This window comes from Magnolia sinica, chromosome 17, assembly GCF_029962835.1.
Source record: "Magnolia sinica isolate HGM2019 chromosome 17, MsV1, whole genome shotgun sequence".
Taxonomy (NCBI): Eukaryota; Viridiplantae; Streptophyta; class Magnoliopsida; order Magnoliales; family Magnoliaceae; genus Magnolia; species Magnolia sinica.
In genome coordinates this window covers 39,126,266-39,150,603 of record NC_080589.1, presented here as the reverse complement: position 1 = coordinate 39,150,603, position 24,338 = coordinate 39,126,266, and the positions used below count along the sequence as shown (strand labels likewise).

Below are 24,338 nucleotides of genomic sequence, written 5' to 3'. Positions count from 1 at the left end.
GAACTCCAACTTTCGCACTTAGTTGTAAAACTCTAGAAACTACCTTAAATTTACGTAGTTTGCTAAAATAAACTTCACTCTGCGCAATTTCACCAAATGACCCAAAGTTTCAGAATATGCTTTTTCAGGACGATTTCAAGATTCTTTTTCTTCACTTCAAATCTTTGATTCTCTTCATTTCTCACTTGGTTTTCTTAGATCTTTGGCATGCGAATTCTTCAATCTTTGTCTCTTAAGATCCATCCCTTGCCATAGTGATTCTTGAGTATCAAATTCATGCTTTTAGTATCTTTTTCAATCCAAGCTCTTAAATTCACATTGCAATACAAATATGAGTAAAATAAAACATTAAGCATTATCATGTTTATAAAACCAAGATATAAATGGGGGATAATATGTAATATTTGACCCTCAACATTTTTCATAAAATAAACGCATACTTTCATGGAACGGTCATCAATGAAGGTGAGAAATTATGACGACCCTTCACCAGAAACCACAGGTGCTGGTCCCCATACACCAGAATGCACATAATCAAGAATACTCTTATAAACATGTTTATCAGACTTAAAAGATAACTGTGATTGTTTACCGTATATTTAATGCTCGCATGTACTAAAATCAATATTTTTAAAAATTGAAAGTAAACAACGGTAAAAAAGTACCTTCATGCCTCGCTCGTGCGGCCCAAGCGTGCATGCCACATACGTATAGACGTGAAATTCGCTACAGACACTGCAGCTCTACCCAATGAAGTACTATTGATCAACATGTAAAGGTTTCCATTCCTTTGGCCCTTTATGACTATGAGTGCCCCCTTTGAAGCTTTAGGGGGTGTTTGACGCATGGTATTGGAAAGGATTAGGTGGGATGGAATTCAAAAAATGTAATTATTACATATGACAGGGATTGTCCCATATTACCGATTGTCCCATATTACCATGTGATACCATGGGACAAGCCTAACTCCAAGTTTTGTTTGTGTCACGGTGGCATTCATTCTTTAGTTTGTTGTCCATTGAATAAATACACCCATCATCATTTGGAACCATTGAGAACAACATATATGTGTTATATCTACACCGTTCATTTGCTTTGCAACCTCATTTTATGGCGTGGGCCTAAAAATGAGACAGATCCAGAACTTACATGGACCACAACACAGAAATCAATGAGAATAATGATGCCCACCGTTGAAATCTTCTTAGGGTCTACCATGATGTTTATTTGCCATGCAATCTATTCATAAAGTAAAAAAGACTTGGATGAAGGGAAAATACAAATATTAACTTAACCCAGAACTTACGTGGCCCCAAAGAAGTTTTCAATGGTAGGCGTTCAATCCCCACTGCTTTATGTGGTGGGGTCCACTTGAGCTTTGGATCTACTTGATTTTTTGGCCCATGCTCTAAAACGATCTCAAACAATGGGTGGATGATGTGGATATAGCCCACACATCATGGTGGGACCTACACAACTTGCTAACATCAATAAGACTTTTCAAAAAATTTAAAACACCAAACGATAAGCGAAAAGCTATGATGCCTTGGATCAAATGCAATTCCATCTAATCTAATTCCGAGCTTTCCCATTCTCACCAAACATTGGGTGGAATTGGCACAGGACCAAATGTAATTCCATCCCACCTAATTCCATCTAATATCATGCGCCAAACGCCTCCTTAAGGACACGATTAAACCTGGTGAATATGCACCCTAGTGCCTTGAGTGCTTTCAGAGATATTAGATTCTTCCTCAAATCAAGAATGTGTCTCACCTCGGTTAAGATACGCTCCATGTCATCAAACATCTTAATGCACGTTGATCTAACACCTACTAGTTTATAGGCATTATCATTGCCCATAAATATCTGGCCACCATTGCACTCGTTGTAATTGGCAAACTAACTCCGATGGGTGGTCACTTGGTATGAAGCCCCCGTATCTAAAATACCCAGATTGTGATGTGTTTAGCACATCACTACCGTTCACTTCCTCACTGGATTCCGCAGTGTTGGCCTCCCTAAAAGAATTTTCTGAATTCTTGTTTGTCGATTTAGGATTTTAACAATCCTTCTTCATGTGCCCAGATATGCCACAATTCTAACAGTTCAACTTGCCTTTGCCCCTTGCCCTTGGATTTGGACCTAAATTATGAAGATTCACTGTCTCGCTCAGAATTCTCCATCTCGTAACCAATGTATCCGTAAAAGCACCCATGTCACAAATTTTCTTTCTCACTGCCTTCGACTAAAGGGTTGAGATAATAATCTTAACGCTAATAGTAGTTCTATTGGTACACAACGAGTCCTTTGACGACTCATACGAAACCCAGGAGAGAATTCAACAGAATGCAGGTATAATCCTTATCTTTCATCATTCCCTCCATATTCAATAATTTGTAAATAAATCTATTGAAGTTACTAATGTGGGCCTCAACATCAACCCCCTCTGCCATATTCAAATTAAACAATTGAAGCTTCGAGTATAAACGATTCTCAAGAGATTTCTTCATATTAATATTCTTTAATTTCTTCCATATACTTGCTGCAATTTTCTCTCTCATGACATTATAAATGTCACGCCCCAAACTCGAAAAATGGGCTCACAAAATTTTTGATCGGCGATAGCCTCCGTAATGCCCCATTCTCGGCTCCCGACACTCATATGCCAGATTCCGATCCTAGGATCCTACAAGGAGGATTTTCAGTATGATTTTTTTTTTGTAATGGAGCATAATCAAGTCACAAAACAACATCACCACATATCCACTATATGAAAAACTTTAAGTACAATGCGGAAAGGGAAATACAAAGTGATCAAAAGGCTCCAAAATAATCTGATGTGCGCTCCTACCTCAGCGCCGCTACGATCTAACGTCACCTGCACGCAACGGTCGTGCATAAACTTACAAAAGCTTAGAGGGTGGTGTAAATGTGTGCGCAAGGCAAGTGCCAAGTATGCAGTATCAGAGTAATGCAGAAAAATGCTGGTAAGTCCATGAATACTTTCAACCGTACCAAGGCTATGCGATGCAAGACATGAATGTTATCAGCCTTACCAAGGCCATGCGATGTGAGGCCTACGTAGCCAAATGTCATATGCGAGATGCAATGTAAGCATGTCAGTCCTCATCAAGTATATATATCAGTACAGTTCCCATCTGGGATATCACCAGGGTCTAGTACACTCCACGCTGACTGCCACCTCCCTAGCCACGCAGCCCAGCTAGTGGAAGAGACCACACTATCTGCCTGACTAGTAGTCTGCCAATACCTACCTGGCTCGTTAATAGTGGACTCATTTGTAAGCTGGTCAAACTCAGCCTACCTTACAACCCCCTCACTCGGGCGGATAAGGCCACACCCCCTTCCAATCGACCACGACATAGTAGGAGACGCAGCCTACTGGTATTCGGCACTCATGCGCTCGTGTATCCACTCGGTCTAGACGTTGGAGTATCTCCTGGTACCAAAAAGGTTCTGGGATTTTCACCCAAGGACATCCTATGTGCCCACAGTGCTAGAGATAATATTTCTGGTATCCAATCCGGCCATCCACGATGTGCCTATGGAGACCATGGCCCTGATGTCGCTAGGGCGTACAATGATCATGTCACACATATGCGAGATGTATGAGTCACACCATCCAGTCATGTAGCAATCTTGCACGTACCACGCGCTCATGTGGGTAACTCCTATCAATGAGTCCCATGAATAATCTGCCCAATGACATATGTTATGATCAGTCACTCATATCAAGCATACATATGATGTGTATGGGCATGAATCATGAAGTTATACTAAACATGTTATAAGGTGATAAACTATTCTCAAAACAAAGATGGGCCTAGACGGCCTACACATAACAAGTATGGGCCTATGAATGGGCCCTAGGGAGAGTTACAATGCAAACATTTAACCAACATAATACTTACAATGTGGACGTCAAACCATCATTGCTCCCAAGGCATGGCCCGCCATATACATCATTACATAAACCATGGTGGAATCACATATTGCAATGGACCTGATATACATCCCATTGAGCCTCAACCCATGGGCCTCATATACATCAAATAGGCCCTATCACATGGGCCTCATATATATCAAGGTGGGCCGCGTCAATGGGCCTCATATATCACATCGGGCCTTATCAAATGGGCCGAATCGAATGGGTCAAGTCGAATGGGCCAAGTTGAATGGGCCAAGTCGAATGGGCCGAGTTGAATGAGCTAATTCAAATAGGCCAAACACAACTTATCTATTTTTAGAAATCAATATATATATATATATATATATATATATAATGAATCATATCAAAAGATCAACTAGACCATACCATATCTAACCGTGGTGATAATGATTTCCACGGTTAAATCCCAGTGGACCCCATCATAGGGTTCATTTCCCATCCAGCCTATTCATAAGGTCACAAAGACTTGGATTTAGAAGAAAAACAAATATCGTATTGGTTAAAACTTTGAAGCCCAAGGGTTTAATGGTGGACGTTCAAACCCACTATTTCCTGTAATGTGGTCCACTTGATCCTAGATCTGTCTCATTTTTCTTTTATCACAAGCCTTAAAATTATCTTTTAAAATGGTTGGATGGTTTGGATACAACACATACATCAAAGAGGACCCCACAATTGGGTGCACATGTCACCAAGGTGGGCTCCACATAACCTGTTGTGTCCAAGCAGCAATAGGGCTGGTGTGTGGTACACCAACTAGTCCAAATCCTTCATAGGTGGGTCCCACGTGGGGCCCACCATAACGTTTATTCTCCATCCAACAGTTGATACGGTCACACAAACCTAATAAAATAAATAAATAAATAAATTTTATATTTATCCGAAGCTCCTGGAAATCCAAAGAGTTTCAATGGCAGACATTCAATCCACCATTGTTTCCTGCCATGTGGACCACCAGATGTCCCATGTACGGCTGAGTTTTGGGGTGCCCCACAACTAAAAGGGGGCCCACCAAATGCACGGTGTTGACGTTCCACACACATCACGGTGGGGCCTATGGTTGGTATCCATGTCCCTGCCTCTCCAGCGGCACAGCAGCGCCTGCTGCTATATATATATATATTATGTGGTTATTCCTAGGTGGGGCCCGCATCAGGTTGATCCACTCCACCCATTGGATTTTGTGGCTCAAGATAGTCCAAACGAGTCCAATATTCAACATGTTTTGGCGTGTAGAAACATCAAGGTGGGCCCTAATGGATTCTAAAGGTAAGGATCATGTTTTCCATGATATGGCCCGCCAGATAATCAGATTGGCTTCATTTTTCGGCTCAACGTCTAAAATGGGCTGAGAAATAGGATGGATGGCGTGGATTATATTCATACATCAAGGTGGGGCCTGCATGAGTGGCCCACCCAAAGCTTTTGAACTAAGCTAATATTTTTGTTTTCATTTCCAACCTCCAGCGTCCAGGGAGGTTGGATGTTATACAGATTGGGTTTCCTCCGGTGAGGTAGGGCCCCACATGCACTACATGCTTCACTTTGGGGTGGGTTCACACGTGTGGGACCCACCAGCCTTGGATAAAGCGGACATTTGTGTATTTCCTCCAATTAGGCCCACTTAAATGGACTGCTAGGTGGGCCCACTAGGTGGATGGCATAGATGTGAAACATATCACAAGGTGGGCCACGATTAAACACAAAAAGAGGGCAAGAGAGAGAGAGAGAGAGAGAGAGAGAGAGAGAGACGTGCGATGGAGGGCTCCGCCATTATGAGCCCTCTCTTCCATGCATTCAATCATATATCAAGTGGGTCCCAATACATGTGGGCCCACCAAATAAAAAACCAATGGTGGAGATTCCTTCTCCACCAAAATGGAAGGTCTAGATGACCTCTTTCAAACTTAGAAAAGTAAACATCATGATGGGGTCCATGGAGAATGACCCCATCATGGAATGATCATGTGAATCATGGTAGGCCATCGGCCACATCTAGAGTCCAAAGCGAGATCCATACCATCAATCGGTAGGCCCCACTTGACCCATCATCAAAACATGAAATCTAGGCCTATAAAACACCCATCGTTCGATCTTCTTGGTTCGATGGAACGCCGAACTCCTTGTGCCTCTCTTTGATGGAAGATGATGAGAAATGAAGGGCTAGGATGATGGATCTTGGGGTAGGAAGTGGGCCATACACAACACACTCTTTTTCTCTCCTTGGGAGTGCTCGGACGTTCACTTTTTTTCTTCCTTGTTGCTTGGAAAATGTGTAGAGAAAGAGAGATAGAAATAGTGGTTGTAAGAGTGAGGTGATGGTTGTGAGTGATGGATGTGAGTTGATAAATGTACTTGACTTGAGAGTTGACGTACGGTAGGTTGCTTGACTTGGGGAAAAAGAAAGCATGGGTTGAGTACTTTGATTGATTGATTGATGGGATGGGTTGTAGAGATTCTCTTGGGTTCGTAAATGTGCGACTTTTCTTCGAGATAAATGCGGGCCCACATCTCCTGGCTAGGGTATCGAATCGGTGTGCAAGACGAGGCGTTGGAACCGCGGCGACGGTATGATCGCGATGGTACAAGTCTCGGATTCAGCTGACTCAGATCTACAGGATACGACTTAGGGTCATGCGCAAACGTCGATTATAGGTCGCGGATTGCCGGAATTCGACGGGAAGGGTCGCGGGAGTCTACGGAACGGTATGGACTAGGATACGAGCCTTACAATAAAGGACTTCATCTGTTAAGCACAGTTGGATAAATATTTTCACTTTGTTATCAATCTTGTTCCATTCATCTTTAGCCATAAATTCCAATCGCTTTCAAGGAGGACATTGTCCAATTCTTTTTGAATTAGGACACCAATCGTCTTAACTTTCCATAATTCAAAATTGTTTTTATTAGAATATTTTTCAATATCGAACTTCGAGTTATATGCTATTGATACGTTGCTTTCAGACTTGATCTACTTCCTAACGTTAGCTCTGATGGCACTTGTTGGGGAACTACAGAAGCACACAAAGATGAAACAAGCAAAGTACTACTAATCGCACAACCAAGTCCAAACACAAACAATTCAAATTTTACGTGGAAGAACCCTTGCAGGAAAAAATCACAGCACAGAGTGACGAGTAATGCATTATGAAAGTAAAAATTACAAGAGATAGATAGTTACTAATTCGAATAAGCCTTGAATCTACCTCACAAGCCCAAACTATGCCCTTGAAATCCTTAGGAACAAATTGGAAAGCCTAGAACTCATTACTTACAAATTCCAATTACACCCGATATATATATATATATATATATATATATATATATATATATATATATATATATATATATATATATATATATATCGGACCATGTAGTATCACAATTGAAATATGAAACAAATCTTGCACTTACGTAATTATGCACTCACGCTCGAATGACACCTTTGATGGGACTTCGATGGCATCAACGATCTATCGATGGCATCGAACACCTTCGATGATATCGAGTAAAACGCCAAAATGTTCCAGTAACAAAACATGAATTTTTCAAATTTTTCCGATGGTATCGAGTATCCGCCGATGACATCAACTGCTGTTCAATGGCATCAAGCGGTCGGTCAATGTCATTGACAAACCTTGTAGTTTACTGATTTAAGACATCAACAACAAAAAGTCATTGCACTACGGTAGAAAGTCTAGTCACAAATAAGGGTAGTTTGGATGACTTAATGTTTTGAGTGGTAAACACGGGGTAAAAAGAGTTTCGGAACTAAAGCGTTTATAATATATCTTGTTTGGCTTTTCAGTCATTGTGTTAACAAATACCTATTAGTATAAAGGAGAGAGATCTAGCCGAAAGCCTCTAATCCGGTTACCTGTAATTTGAAACACATTAAAATACCAATATCCTGACAGGAGAGGATTAGCTATTGCCCGGAAAACAGCGTAGTGGGTGTTACCCTTACCATATGGGGCCACCTTCGATGAATGGTTTCATATCCACGCCGTCCATCCATTTTTTTCATTTAAGGATGTTATCCCAAAACTTAAGCTGATCCAAATCTCTGATGGACCACACCACTGGGAAAAAGTGGTGAACGGCCATTCAAAGCTTTTTGTAGGCTACAAAATTTTTGGATCAAGCTAATCTTTGTATTTTCCCGTCACCCAGTTCTGGTTGACATTATCAACGGGTTGGATGAAATAAATATCACGGATCTGCTTACAGTGGGCCTTGGGAAGTTTTTAGTGGTGAGCATTCAATCATCACTGTCCACTTGAGATTTGAATATGCTTAACTTTTGGGACCGTGTCATAAACTGAGCTTTAAAAACGGATGGACAGAGTGGATATACAACATATGATCAAGGTGGGCCCTACAGTACGGATCACACCCACTAAACTGTTACAACACCTAATCCGCGGCCGATAATAACGACTCCTTAAAACCTGTAAAATATTTATAGCAGAAGAACTGAAGGATATTACAACATTCAAACGATCCCAAGGGTGTTTTGTAACGGGCGCTGTCCTAAAAGAACAGAGGAGGGGGTATCTGGTCCTTATTCTTTTTTTTTTTTTCAAAAAAAAAAGGGCAAAATAATATCCTCCGCCCTGACGGGCCGTTGCCGCGAGGAAAGGAAGGGGAAATAAAAAAGCAGTTGCCCTGGAAAACGGGACATGAAAATCCGACAACTACCAGAAAGTCCGGCCATGGTAGTTATGAGAAATGAGCTTCATCTGAGGACATTTTCGACCACCATTCAGGTATCCGTCACAACTTATCCTCCACATTTCATCTTTTCTCTTTATTTAATTAAAAAAAAAAGAATATAACAATGTCGAAGGAGAATGAATAACAACAGTCGCCCAGATGGGTATTTCATTATTGGGAGTTATTTCTCGTATTCATGTACTCAGCAATTGTACACTTTGTATACATGCCATTCAAGCTAATTCGTCCATTTCGCAGGGCCCACTGTGGTTGGTTGGACCATTCTCATTTTTGATTAATGGATGGTTGTTTGTCAAGTTTGTGTCATTGACTGTTTTCATTTCAACCGCGTGCTAGATGTTCGACCATGGGCCATGATGGACACCAATTTGGTGTTTTTTTTTTTTTTTAAAAAAAATTATTATTATTATTATTATTATTTGTGTGTGTGTGACCCATCTAAAGTGATGACATGATCAGAAGGTTTTAAATTTAGTAATAGGGGAATGGCTGCATATATTTCGAAGTGTGGTAATTACCATATGTTTGAGCTATTTGGGGCCCACCTGCAATGTGTAAGTGGAATCCAAAGTGTGCATCTGGTGCCCCTCCTTATGTTCACTGCCCATCCCAAGACTTATCCCAGTCCAGAACTCAGGTGGGACAAATAAACATCTGCCACAGGGACCAATGTACAATTACCTATATATTCACTTGTTGTGACCCACCTTAGTTTTTGAATTCCCTGAGTTTTTGGTGATACTTCATCCTGGTGGGTGCGCCCAAGTCATGGATTAGTTGTTGGGAAAGCCTTGGAAGCAAACCCTGAATTTGGATAAAATAATCGAAAGATAAACGCAAGCAAGCAAACAAAAACGCAAAGAACATACAAATTTTTACGTGAAAAAACCCTTGCATGTAAAAACCACGGCACAAAGCGACATCGAATCATGATGATACACGAATTACAAGAGAATACAAGAACTTACAATGTCAAAAACCCTTGTTTCTCCTCTCCAAACCCTAGAAACCTTCAAGCCCCGATTATAATCACTTAGGATGCCCTAATCCCACATTACACCCTTTCTCTGAGAGAAAAACTCTCGATTGGGATGAATTTGATGAGGGAATACCTCCCCTTTATGAAGAGTGGGATTAAAGAGTATATGGGAGGAGTTTGGATGAGGTAGGGCTTATACCTATCACTTCCAATCTCTTTTCCATATCCAAATCCTCGTTGAATTTAAAATTCAATTTGAAATTTGTGAGAGAAAATTTTTAAAAGGGATATTGGAGGGAAAGCTACGTGGTACCCACCCATTGGTGGTTGCTTGCAAGTAGGCCCCCGCAAACCCATATCCAATAGTTCCGTGTCATCAAAATAGCCCGTTAGAGTTTGGTTCTAGTTTTTGTAATGGATGGATATAGAGAGAAGATGGATAATGACATTATTGCATTGAGGGACGGTTTGTTTTCTTGTAATTGCTTGTATCAATGTTGTCAAAATCGTTATCGCATTGCAAATCGTAAAGGGGTTGAATCGTATTGAATTGCAAATCGTAAGTTTCTTTTTTTTTTTTTTTTTTTTTTAAAATTTTTTTTATACAACCTCTCCCAAATCATTAAGGACCATTCATTGGTATGAAGGAAGCCTAGCTCTTGCTTTGAGAAATGATGAAAAAAAAATGAGAAAATGGGAACGAGAGAAGAAGAAGGAGAAATTGCATGACACACCCGCCTCGAAGCTTCGTTTAGAAGCCAACACCAGAGATACCATCAAAGGAAAGGAGGTTGTAGAAGAAGGTCATCCGATACCAGACTCTCCTCCACGTTCAGAAGACAAAAGTTGATGGAGCTCGGGAGGAAGACGTTCAAGACGAGGATGATCCCCAGAAACCCAACGATCGCAATGTCCTAATAAGTCAGATCATCGCAATTGACATCGAAGCACCTCCAGGAGGGATTGAATCAATGCTCGACCGTCTTCATTAGGCCGTCGCCCTTCCTCAACGTCCAGATCTCGGTCGAGGAACTTTAGAAGCTCCTCTCTGCCATATTCATGCTGCTCTCGGCTTTCAAAAAGTAACTACAACTATGATGGAGATGGTGATTTTATAAAGTGTTTCGGTCCATGACCGTCAATCGAAGACCTATGCCTCTTCCTCTTCGGGAGCGAATGGCGTTAGATCTAACGAATGGGTCAAGGTTTCGTATAAATCTTAGAGCAATCCGGGGGGTCGTCTCCATCTAAATTGAAACCCTCTCCGCAGCTACCTACCCTCTTTGTCGATAACTTCCCTGAGGAATGGATGGAAATCAATTTCAAAAGTGTTTTTGGAAGATTTGGTGAAGCTCGAGAGGTTGTTATTCCTGAGGAACGTGGTTCCTCTATTGTTAGAGGATTTGCTTTCGTCTAGTTTTCTACAGATGACCGGCTCAAAAAAGCTGTGGAAGGGATGGTTGGGAAGCAGTTTTATGGGAAGGAGATCAGGGTAAATGTGGCCCACTTCGGCCCGATGAGAGTGGCTGATGTGAGCCCCATTCCAACCTCTAAGGCTCGGTCTAGAGTTACCTTCCAGATCCCTGATCTTGCCACTCTACCCTTTCCACCTTCCCCTCTGGCGACGGGTTTGTGGGCTTCCCCCGTTTATAAGGAAAGGCTTTTCAGTGACGCGCTGAAGGGAACGGGCCCTTCCAATGCTCCTCCCTCCCCTAGTCTGTTTCCCCCTCGTTGGCTGTGGAGGTCCCACCTTCGTCTCCCCCTTATCTTCCCTACCCTCCTACTCCCCCTTGCCCTCCCTTGGATCCCCCTGTGGTGCCTAATCCTTCTTTTTTGGTTTTAACCTCTAAGGAAGGCTAGTGCCCTTCTGTGTTTGCTCCGGATAATCTGATGATTGAAGTGAAAAAAAAATCTCTGTTGGTCCTTGGTGGTTTCCATGCGTCTGGGCTATTCCCCCCCAGGACCTTTCCATCTCGTTTCACTATTATTGCTCCCTTTCTGAAGGGGATTTCTATCTTCGGCTGTTGTCTTCAAAACACATTTGGGTCTCTTTTCGTCCCCTTTCAGATATGGATAGAATTTTTTCTATTGGCGCCTCCTTCCAGGTTTGTCCAACGGAGGAAATGTGTAGATGGGATAATTGGTCGGCGTTTGGCTTTAAAGATGTTTGGTTTTAGTTTTTTGGCATCCCGTTGGAATTTTGGTTTAAAGAATTTTTTTTTTTTTTTTTTCTTTCTCTGGGTTCCTATGTAGGGGAGCTCTTGTAGATTCATCAGGCCACTGAAAGCTGGGAAGATCTTAGTTGCGCCAAATTGATGATCAGAGTGGGAGTTCTTCGGTGAGGGTTCTTGCTAAGCACTCATCAGTGGAGATCAGGGTTCAGAGAGAGACCTTATTTGCTAAGCCGCCCTTTGGGGTCATGTTAGTTTTAGGTTTGGAGCCCCGAACTGCCATTGTTGAAGAAGCACCATTCAGGATGATTTGCAGAGAACAATTCCAAGGACAACCTTTTCAGGTATCTCATGGTCCATCGATTGGGGCACCTCGCTCAAGTGAAAGATAGGATGTACACGTGTGACTTGCTTCGTCCTCCATCGGCCGTTGTTACACGACACATGGAGATTATGCTGGCCCATGATCTTGTCCAAATCTCCCCTTGGCATTTGCTTCATGCGAGATGGAATGAGATCTCTTCTCTTCCATCGTTCTGCGAGTTATCGGGCTTTGATAGTGGGCATCTCTCGTCTGTGGATATACAACCATTTTCTCGTTGCACTTTCTGCGTATGCCTCGAGCAGTGTGCAAGGTGCTATGAGATTGGATGATGACACGTGTCCCTGATTTCAAATCAATGGTGGCCTTTTGCTGGATGTTCATCAGATTCATGATGACCCTATGGATTTTGAATCCAATCTCTCTACCATCATGTCAATCGCAGATGGGAGAGCTTCTCACCACTGTCCAATCTCAATGAGGGTCCAGGAGATCGATTCATGGCAAGCCGATCAGGTTTTTCAGCAAGTCCTTTCTATGCCTTCAGAATATGAGGCTGGAAGAGTGTTGGGTGCACATCGTCATTTAAATCAAGTCCTCTCATGAAGAAAGGGCCCCGCAAGTTGCTGCCCTAGGATCCCAAAGCTGTCAAATGGGGTGCGATGAGGATGCAGGGATTCTCAACAGGGCTCACCAAGTGAATGAAAATCGTGAACGAATGGAGGACCCGATTTTAGTAGTCTTGTTCCCGGTATTGAACAATTCATATTCTGAAGTAGATTACATCGATGTTGTCTGGCAGGAACTCTCCTCTCCGATGACTTGCTTACTCCATCTCCAGTCTGACGAAGCGGATATCTCCTATGCCGAAGGTGCTCTCCAAGGTTCTACCATTCTAGGGCTGGAAGTCTTCACTACTCTCTCTTCCCCTAAGAGCGTCTCTTCCTTTTCCCCTCAAAGCTGTCCGTTCTCCTCTTCTTCCCTCGATTCTCAGGGGTCACGCCCCTGTAAGATAATCCTAGTCCCTCAGGCTGATCCCTTGTTGTTCAGGGACCTCTCGATTCTGACTAGGGAGGCGTTGGATGAAGCCTTGGACATCGCCCCATGCAGCTTGTTCCTTGCTGGAAATCTTTCTGCTTTATGTCAGAAGGAGCCCCCCCTTTTCATATTGGGGGAAGTGATGGGAAGGTTAGTTGAGGCTACCAAAAAGAAAAGATGGCTTAGGGAGGCAGTTAGCCGTGTTGGAAGGATTCTGGGATTAGTTTTTGGTGAATCCGACGAAGATTACATGGCCTTCTTCAAGTCGGTGGCTGAACGAGGTCTCCAGGTTATGGTGGATGGGGTTTCTAGTGCTAGGCTCTTGGTCATTGTTAGTTTTAATAGGGAATTAGTGAACTTAGGGGTGCCCCAGAAGGTGTGAAGGAAGCCATCCTCAGAAAAGTGAGAAAGGGGAGAAGGGTTGCTAAGGTGCACCAATGAAGGTCCTCTCCTGGAATGTTAGATGGTCGGGTTGTCCCCATAAACGAACCTAAGTTAGAGAGATGTATGTTTGATCTAAAGCTAACATTATAGTTTTGCAGGAAACTAAATTTCAGCTTATGAATAAGGGTATAGTCAACTCGATGTGGCATTGCAAAGGTAGGGATTGGCTAGCCTTTGATTCGGTGGGGTCGTTTGGAGGTATTCTACTTATGTTGGATACCTCAAAGCGCGTTGTGGAGGATGGTTGGGTTTGTACTCTGTTCATGTTTTTTACAGAGAAATTCATTTTAGTTTCCATTGGATTTAGGACTTTACGACCCAACCAAAGCTCGTTATCGCCCATCGTTTTGGCTAGAATTGTCTTTTGTGTCTCATAGATGGAATCTTCCTTGGATGACTGTTGGTGACTTCAATATTGTTAGGTTCTCTTATGAACAATCTCATGGGGGGAGAATCAACTCGGCAATGAAGGGCTTCTCAGATTTGATCTCTAATCATGGGCTCATTGATCTACCTATGGGGGGTGTCAAGTATACTTGCTCTAATTTGAGAAATCCTCCCTCTATGTCGTTGTTGGATAGATTCTTGTTATCCCATGATTGGATTTCCCAATTCTCTTTCGCTCGCCAACGTGGGCTCCCTAAACCTATTTCTGATCATTGCCCCATCTTGTTGGAAACTGAAGAATTAAATTGGGAGCCGAAACCTTTTCGTTTTGAATTGGCCTGGCTTTAATTTGAAGATTTTTCTGACTTAGTCGTAGAGTGGTGGAATGCGTTTGTTATTGAGGGTCGGCCTAGTTTTATTCTCTTTAAACTCCAAATGCTTAAGTCCAACTTGAAATCGTGGCACAAAGATGTCTTTGGATTAAGGGAATTTGAAATGTCCTCCTTGCATCCATCTAGGAGCTTGATGTTAAAGAAGAGGCCTGCCTCCTATCTGAGGAGGAAAGAGTTTTAAGATCCCAATTATCCAATGATTATTGTGCCAGGTTGAAGGAGGAAGAGATTAAATGGAGACAACGTTCTAGGGCATTGTGGCTTAAAGATGGAGATCGCAATACTAAATTTTTTTCATAACTTTGCCTTTGCTTGATCTCGTGTCAACTCTATTTCTTCTATCCATATTGATAATTCTATTGCTTCTGATAAAGATGTTATTTGTGATTCTATCGTTTAGTTCTTCTCTTAGTTGCTGACTGCGGAGGAGGATCGTCCGAGGATCAACAATCTTCCTCTTCGATCGATCTCAGAAGAAGAAGCTTTGTTGTTGGAAAGCCCTGTCAATCTTGATGAGATGAAAGCTGCTATTTGGGACTTAGGTTCTGAGAAAGCCCATGGTCCTGTTGGATTCCCCATTGCGTTTTTCAAATCTTTTTGGGATTTGGTTAAGGAAGACTTACTCTAGTTCATGTTGGAACTCTTTGAGCAAAGAGACTCTCTTTTGAATTGGGGCGTACCTTCCTAACTTTGATTCCCCAACTGGAAGGGGCGCAAAATATCAAAGATTTCCACCCAATTAACTTGCTACGAAGCCCGTACAAAATCATATCCAAAGTTTTGGCCTAGCGTATTCGTCAGGTGATCCCTAAGCTTCTTGTCCCCCTTCCAATTTTCTTTTGTTAAGGGAAGGCAAATTCTGGATTCTGTCCTTATAGCTAATGAATGTATGGATTCTTGTGCTAGGGAGAAAAGGTCAGGTGTTCCGTGTAAACTTTATCTACAAAAATCTTAAGATCATGTAGACTGGCCATTTTTACATTACATGCTCTAGAGAATGGGGTTTGGGTTCTCTTGGAGCGCTTGGATTAGGATTTGTGTGTCCTCTCCCAAGTTCTTTATCCTCGTTAATGGGGCCCCTTTTGGTTATTTCAGGCCCACTAGAGGGCTTCGTTTGGGGGATCCTCTCTCTCCCTTTCTTTTTGTCATAGTTACTGAAGTCCTCAATGCCATGCTTTGTAGGGGCCAGGAGATGGGTCTTTACAGAGGTTTTTCTGTTCTTAATCTCCCGTTTCGCATCAATCATGTGCAATTTGCTGAAGACTCCTTATTGTTTTGTGAAGCAGATGAGTCAATGATATCCCATCTTAGCATGTCTATTTGCTAGTTCCAAGTAGTTTCTGGTCTCAAGGTAAATATGTCAAAAACTGAACTTTTCGGCATTAGTTTGGAACTTGAGGCTTGTAGTTCCTTGGGAGCTCTATTTGGGCGTAAGGTAGGATCTCTTCCTTTTCTTTATCTGGGTCTCCCTTTCTGTATTGGTAAGCTTCCTCTATCTTTGTGGGATTGCATTCTTGAGCATATGGTGAGGAACTTGTCATCCTGGAGATGCAATGTCCTGTCTCTTGGAGGCAGAATTAACTTGATAAAGGCTTCCCTCTCCAGCATGCCAATTTACTTTCTCTCCTTATTTCCTTGCCCCAAATTTGTTTTATCTAAAATTGACAAAATGAGAAGGAAGTTTTTGTGTCAAGGGAATGCTAATTCTTTCAAGTTCCTGTTGCTTAATTGGAAAGGAAGTTTGCACCCCTTACAGTGAAGTTGGTGCGGCCATTAAGAATTTGGAGCTCATGAACAGAGCCCTCTTGGCCAAGTGGATCTAAAGGTTTGCATATGAACCTGATAGTCTCTGGAGATAGGTGATTGCTGCTAAATATGGTACCCTTAACTCTAGTTGGTGGATGAGGGAGTCTTCCTTGTACAAAATTTCTTTCCTTTGGAGGAATATTGTTAAGATAGCCCCTTGCATTCAACAGAATGTGTCCTTTTCTTTGGGCGATGGTAATAGAATCAAATTTTGGTTCGATCAATGGTGTGGCAATTTTACGTTAGCTAGTGCCTTCCCCTCTCTATTTTCTGTGCTCGAACCCTTTTATTCAAGTTAAAGATTGCTTCTATCATAATGGGTAGGGAGGAATCTAGATTCCCTCATTTAAAAGGAATTTTTCTAACAATGAATTTTAGGAATTCATTTCCTTGCTCTTCCTTTTACAGGACTTCCACCCTAGTTCAAGCTCTGAAGGTTCCATAGTTTGGAAGTTGTCCATCTCAGGGACATTCTCTGTCCGATCTCTTTACAATTTCCTCTCCTTGGGGAGGTCCTCCTCTTCCTGCTATCATACTGGAGAAATTTGGGCCTATTCTATTCCTCCAAGGGTGGCGGTGTTTGGTTGGCTTACAAGCAAAAATAGAATTCTCACGATTGATAGCCTTTGTAAGCAAGGGATGATTCTTCCCAATGCGTGTCTTCTGTGCCTTAAAGATGAAGAATTTCTAGACCATCTACTTATCCATTGTCTGTTCTCCTCCGATATCTGGTGGAGTGTGTTACGCTCGACAGACGTCTGTTGGGTGATGCCATCCTCGATTGATCATTTGCCGTGTGTGTGGCATTTGGATCAAGGTGGTAGTCTGGGCAAAAGGACATGGCGCTCTGTTTTGACGGCCGTTCTTTGGGCGGTTTGGGCTGAGAGAAATAATTGAGTGTTTAGAAATCAGAGTGTTTCCTCAGCCTTGGTTTTCTCTAAGATCCTGATTCTCTTTCTCTATGGGGCGCCGGAATTTGTTTGTTGGGGTTTGCTTCCTGCTGGGGGATGTTGTAATTTTTTAAAGCCTTTCTGGTGGCTCTTGTTGCCTTTTCAATACATTCTTATTTAAAAAAAAAACATATAAAAAATGAAAAAAATATAAGTAAATAAAAAAAGATTTAAAACTCATTAATCATCTATTTCCCATCAACATGTACCAAAAAAGTAATACATATCATGATATTATCAATTGGGAAAATGTATATGGTATACATATCATGATATTAAATGATTCTTGTCTTTTTGCTTTGTTTTCTTTTGTTATCGTTCGAAAAATTTACCTTAAAAAACATACAAGAGACCTTTAATAATGTTGTTCTTTTGTACCTTTCATAAGTGTAGAATCATGTTTGAAAAAATAGCATTCGAATCCATTGTGAATAGCATCTTGATTTCTTTGTTTTGGGTTTTTGAATAGCAAAATCCCTAAATCTCCTCTTGCCTCTCTCTCTTTCTCTCTCTCTCTCTCTCTCTCTCTCTCAAAAGAAAAAAAATGAGGATATATTTCATAGGGGAGGCCTTTTTCATGATTTATGAGCAAAAGGGTACAAAGAAAGAAGAAAAAAATGATTTAAAAATGTGAAAAAATTGATTTTTTGGCCCATTTATGTAATCAACGATTATTGTACGATTCACACAATTATCGTACAATTCAATACAATTTGTACAATTATCGTAGATTATTTGGGATTTATGATTTGGGCGTACGATTCAAATCGTACACCCATATGATGTGATATGTATCGTTTGATTCATATTGTGAATCTTATGATTTTGATAACACTGCTCAGCCACCAATGTTATATAAGTTTGGCTCAGGCTTGCCCTACTCATTGAGCCTTTAGGCAGATGTGAGCCTAAATCTTTCCCAATTAGTTATCAAGCCTAAATGTCAGGCTTGGACGGGCCTTGATGCTCAGGCTGAACCCAAACCATTATGTGCTTGACTTGCCAGCCTGGCTCAATTGCCGGCTTGCCACCCTATTGAAAACAGTCAACATCGAATGGAAGAAGTCCACCAATGGTTTGAGATCTTTATCATTCTTAAATATCTTTGAATTTTGTGTCATTTGCATAGTTATCGCAAGAGATACTTTAGTGATGCAATATGATCGTTGATTTTTCTTCCCCTTTCTCACTGCTTGGTTATTATCTGCTGTCATTTGTTAACTGTATGCGATGTCAATATTCTACAGTGTTTCTTGCTTTGACCCCCTATTTTCCAAACACATACCCTTCTTTTTTTAGCAGTTCGCTTTCAAAATATGAATGTAATTTAAGGTGACATGCTTCCTTTCAATACAGTGCATTTCAAAATTGAAGCAATGCAATAAAAGCTTGCTGTCAGATTTACTTGATCGAAGATGGGCATTGGCTAGTCCAGAGAGCAAGATCAACAAAATATCACTTTCTGAGATGCAAGGACAGCATGCAAGAGTACCATATCTTACATTTTCCTTTTCCAACAATACCAGACCATCTTTGGGTGATCATATGATGGAGAAGAGAAAAGAAGACCTATCATTTTATGTTGTGAGGGATGATTTGTTGCACCCGCTGATAAATGGTAATAAAGCAAGAAAGCTAGATGGTTTACTTCCTCTTGTCAAAGATCATTCATTGACTGACGTGGTGAGATACTACTAACTTTGAGTTTAAATGACGAATTAGAACTGGTTTTCTATTCAGAAAAATATATATTCATTGTTGCCTTCAAAATGCAATGCTTTTTTTTTTTTTCTTTTCATGGAGCCTCTATTATGAATCTTGGATTTTCATGGCATCACCGAGCAATCTTTAGAACATTTTGCAAACACCCAAGTCCACATAACATATTGTTGGGACATTTCATAGGTTACATGTGGAGGTTGTCAGAGTGCGCATGCAGCAGCTGTTGGTAGGAATTTTTATGTTGCAGTTTGGTACTTTTTTTTTAGTAATGTAAATCCGTTGTTTCCTGTCGCAGCAGCTTTCATTTCCCTCAGTCTAGAATTTTCCTACTGAGGTTTGACTTGCATATTGCACAGCTGTTTCTTGTGCAGAGAGAGGACTGAGGTCGCATTTACTTCTAAGGGGAGAACAGCCTGAAATCCCAACTGGCTACAATTTGATTTCTTCTATGTATGGCAATGTAACATACGTTGAACGATCATTATATGGGAAGAGGGAGGAAATGCTGATGAGACATGCTGATTTAGTGGCAGGCGATAGTGGTCTTGTTATGCGGTTGAGTGATACTCTTGAAACATCATTTTCAGATTGGAAATCTGAGGAAGCAATTCTCCCCCAAAATGATTGTGGAAGTGGTATCACGCAGGCTGAAGCTGAAACTTGCCCAAGAAGAGTTATTATTATTAACGAAGGTGCAGCGGATGCAATAGGATTATTTGGTGGGTCCATTTCTTAGTATATTTAAGGTCATGTTTAGGTGCAAATGCTCAAGTATTAATGCATATACATGTGTGGGGTGATGATCCTATACAATTAGTTTGCTCCATGGTGAAAATAAGTTGTGTTGGCACATCGACAGTCCAAAAGGTTGGCTTGGACCTTCCATCCAGTTCAAACTACTCTTATGGGTCACCATGCCACATCGTGAGTATCCAAGAAATGACCCTTCAGTTATAGTTCTGTTTTCCAAGCCACTGATTGGATGGTTAGGATTATCCAATCAAAGTGATTGTTTAAATAACAAGCAATCCAACTTGCGATCAAGTGCATGAACTATCTAATTTGATGATTGGCCTTCTTTATTGAATTTTTTCTGGACCATACACTTTGCAAGTCAGTGATCTGATGGTTTAGATTATCTACTTTGATTTTGACTCAATGATCCTAAAAGATAGGGTTGGACCAAATGGACAGTCCACATCCCTTACAACTCATTTGTACCATAATATGGTAAGCAGTGAGTTGCACAGGCTCACTCCGCTATGTGCGTGAGCCTGTGTATGCTCCTTCATTTCATGTTTATTCTATTCACAGCATCTAATTGGTATTCTGTACATATACCCTTCCAAAGCCCCAAGTATGATCTCCTCGGAAATGCACACTCTCGCACATCCATCATGTATTTGAGTGAACTGGGCTTTTCTCATTCACAGTGCACCTACACAACATTCTAGAATTGCTGACTTCTCATTGTTTAGATTAATATCCTCATTTTAGTTGCGATCTTTGAAGTTGAGTTGACATGTCACTTTTTTATCTATTGACAGACCTTGGTGGATGGTGATGATCGAACATATAGCCCACTTCCCACGAGATTATGGTTTCTGTTGTTCCATTTCATTATTCCTTTGTTTAGGCCTTAATGTGACATGTTAGCATAGAGTTTAAGCATATGGGCTTTGGTTATGGACTAACTTAAGCGTGGGGGTATTTTTGTACTTTCACACAATTTTATCCTCATTTTAGTTGTGATCTTTGACGTCGAGTTGACATCTCACTTTTCTATCCTTAAACAATTTGACTTCTGATTGTCTCATGTTTGCTACCTGTTATCCATCTGCACTTGGCTTGCCTCTCAAGTCTCAACTCACTGTCGTGAACCAATATGACTCGAGGCTTTGACATCATTAGAAATCCATTGCTATTTCCTCCCACCATCTTTCCTGCAAGTCTTATGCTGCTGCTTAAAATCCTATCTTCCAGAATCAAGTGTTTTCTTTAGGTAGTGGCAAGTCCATACAAGGCTTTGGTTATCTGTTTCCTTTTGAAGTTTTGGAGAAACTATTATTTTAATGCTACAGTTTCTTCGTCCACTCCCTCTCTCTACTGTTTGCAGCTTCATCTTTTAGCTGGCTGGTCTCTTATCTCCTGAAAACTAGCAGCCATGTGATTTTTAGGCAGGATTTGCCTGCTGAGGCAACCATTTCATTACTACAAAATTCTGATTTTTGACTTTTCACTTACAGGTGTGATTCGGCTTGTGAAATACCTATCACAAAAGCATTTATTTGGCAAGGACCGACCAATAAAACTTGTTGTGGATGCTGGTACAGGAACTACAGCTGTTGGTTTAGGGCTTGGAGCCTTGTGTTTAGGGTGTGTTCAGATGTCTTATGCATTTGAAGTTTGCAGAGGCGTTTGATGGTTGCACTACTTTTTTCTTGCAATAAATTACTTTTAGAAGCATTTGACAAGCACAACAGGTAATCTTGTTATTCGGTTGTAATTGATCAGGTTGCCATGGGAAGTTACTGCAGTGATGTTGGCTGATACCCTTGAAGGATACAAAAAACAGGAGGAACGTTTGATATCTGATTTCAAGAGGCTGTATGGGTTCGATTCTTTTGACAATGAATTAAATGGAGATGGTGGCATTGTGAATTGGGTAGAGCGTGTCCATCCAAGAAAGTACGTGATACTCATATTAATAGTTTATGTGTTTTCTAGAACTTTCCCTTAGTTATATATCAACAGCCTTGAAAAGTTAGCAAGCTATTTCATCTATGCACTAATTCTACAATGCCCGTCAAGCATGGATACTAATCATTGTTTTCTTTCACAAATGAGGATTTTGGGAAAGAACAATACTTCCCCATTATTGGAACCTTCATTTATAGTAAACAGCTTGTGTACAAAGTTGCCAGGATTCCTTAAGGATTGATGGAATTCAAAAAGTAAATTTGGAAAAGGAAAGGAAATCCATGGAAAAGAATCCTGAAAAGTTGGTTTGTTTTAGGGTTAATGATTTCCAGAGAAACATGAAATGGTCAATGGTCAAGAAGTGAAATTTGCCTCTTATAGAGTGGAAATGAGGATTACCAAGGGTTTTTTTTTTTTTTTTTTTTTTTTTGAGGAAAAGCACAATGCCCTTTTTTGAGGAAAACTGCGATATGTATCGATGATGTTGAGAGAACAACACCCCTTTGCGACCCCCCCCCACAAAAGAAAAAGAAAAAGAAAAAAAATCAAAATTTCTGTTTTTGTTTTTTGAGATTAGATTCCTTTCCTTCAGGCTTGTTTGTTTTAGCAATTACTACAGTAAACTGTAAATGGGTAATGATTATCACTAACACAATAGTCCGGAATAAAGCCGTGTGCAATACCACTCTCATGGCTTTAATTTTGACCTTGGATATATATGCAAAGAACTCACCGTCATTAGATGCATGTGGATATGACTTGCCCAATATGTATTATATACACACTATTCGTCCATTTTGCAATATCATTTTAGGGCATGACCCAAAAAATGAGAAAGATCCAAAGCTCAGGTGGACCACACCACAGAAAGCAGTGGGACAATGACGCCCACTGTTGAAACCTTCCTGTGGCCTACCAAGATGTGTGTTTGCCTTCCAACCAGTTCATGAGGCCACACAGAAAGCAGTGGGACAATGACGCCAACCATTGAAACCTTCTTATGGCCCACTAGGATGTTTATTTGCCATCCCACCGGTTCATGAGGTCATACAGACCTGGATGAAGGGAAAACACAAATATCAGCTTCATCCAACACTTCTGTGGACCGTAGGAAGTTTTCAATGGCATGCATTCAATCCTCATTGCTTTCTGTGGTGTGGTACTTATCTGCTTCGGATATGCCTCATTTTGTCTCTTTCCACAAAATGATCTTACAAGATTGATGGATGGTGTGGATATAACACTTACATCATGGTGGGGCCCACGAAACTATACCATGTCAATGCACCTCCACCCATCTAAGTCGGTAGTAATTCCAAAGGATTACTATGATTTAATAGCTGGTTTTATCCAATCAGCAGCAAGGAATAATGATGTGAGTTTCACACCACATTACAAGCTTCCAAATTGGCTTGTGAGTTGTTTGGTGAGAAAAGAAGACTTGGGTGGGGAAATTGAGATCAAAGAGTGGGGATGGGTCAGAACCCAATCAATGTTTTTTTTTTCCTTTAATTTAAAGTGTTTTTCCTTGTTTAAACAGTTTATAATCAGTGGAACCAAGTTACCAATCCATGATTTTGCATGTTTTGCATGTTCAACCATTGATTTTTTACTTCGAATTTTCGATTTTGGAAAAAAATGGAGGAATTTGGGGGAAATCCAAAAATCTCCCTGATTTCACCTATTTAACTTGGAGTTAGAGTGGAAAAATCATACGTGAGTGCTTGTAGGCTGATCTATAGATTGATGGATTTTTTTTTTTTAAGTTAAAATTTTGAAAAAATAATATATATATATATATATATATATATATATATAAATTAATTACACTAACTAACAAAAAATGATTCATAATATATTTGTGTATTGATGAGTGCATGTTGACCTTAATATTATCCACAAATTTATTTATTTTCTAAAATAAATGTATTTTTGTAGGAAGTTAACAAAAAAAATTTAGAGAGATTTTTTAATACATGCACTTCGTTAGTACATGTATATTTTTGCTTCTTATTTATTTAGGTTTTGGATGTATTGATTGTTTTTTCGTACATGTCTTGTATGATTTATAAATGATATGAACTCATTTTGGATGTAATTGCATCACTTTCGTCAGAAAGTGCATACTTAGGACCCTATACAAATGAAACTTATTATGTGTACTTATTGTCTTTAATTTTTTTTTTTTTTTTTTTTTTTGAAGTTATAAGCAATGTTTCAAATATCGATGATATTGCTAGATATATCCCACGTTATATCTTGTATCCCACCTGTCTGATATGAAACGCACAAGTAGTCCCAAAGTGGCAGAGTGCTTTTCTTCAGATGGGGTGAATGTGGTCTGGGCCCCAATTTGTAGGAGATTGATGCAGGGATGGACGTGATGAGGTCGATCACCGTCTTTCTCAAGGGGATAATTACTTTGAATCCACGGAGCTTCTATGGACTCCTCACAAAGATTCCTCCAATCCATGAGGGAAAATAGGAAAATAGAAATAAATTCTAATAAATTTGAAAATAGATTGATTGATGATAAAAATGAATTTACAATCCTTTAAATAGTGATACCAAACCTAGGAAGAAGTTTTAGAATCAAACTCCAACTCAAACTCCCTAAAAAAACGTGATTTACTATAAATAGTAAACTTACTATTTATAGAAGATTATGATTTCTACTAGACTTCATAGTTTTCGGCCAAAAATAGTTAGTGTCCAAT

At 40.5% G+C, this 24,338-nt stretch overlaps 1 protein-coding gene across 6 annotated transcripts in view; it reads left to right on the top strand.

The window, feature by feature from the left end:
• Window positions 1-8,440: 8,440 nt before the first annotated feature.
• LOC131230204 (D-cysteine desulfhydrase 2, mitochondrial) overlaps window positions 8,441-24,338 on the top strand; it is a 54,038-nt gene continuing 38,140 nt past the window's right edge. For 3 of the 6 annotated variants that reach the window (XR_009163902.1, XM_058226018.1, XM_058226015.1), the window contains exons 1-6: window positions 8,441-8,742; window positions 18,556-18,882; window positions 19,105-19,147; window positions 19,278-19,640; window positions 21,168-21,297; window positions 21,436-21,609. Coding sequence is in view for 5 of the 6 variants with exons in the window: in XM_058226018.1 (XP_058082001.1) it covers window positions 8,656-8,742; window positions 18,556-18,882; window positions 19,105-19,147; window positions 19,278-19,640; window positions 21,168-21,297; window positions 21,436-21,609 (1,124 nt within the window). In the remaining variant the exon portion in view is untranslated. Of the gene's footprint in view, window positions 8,743-8,845; window positions 8,959-18,555; window positions 18,883-19,104; window positions 19,148-19,277; window positions 19,641-21,167; window positions 21,298-21,435; window positions 21,610-24,338 lie in introns of those variants that run through there. The other 3 variants (XM_058226017.1, XM_058226020.1, XM_058226019.1) reach the window with 3 other exon arrangements.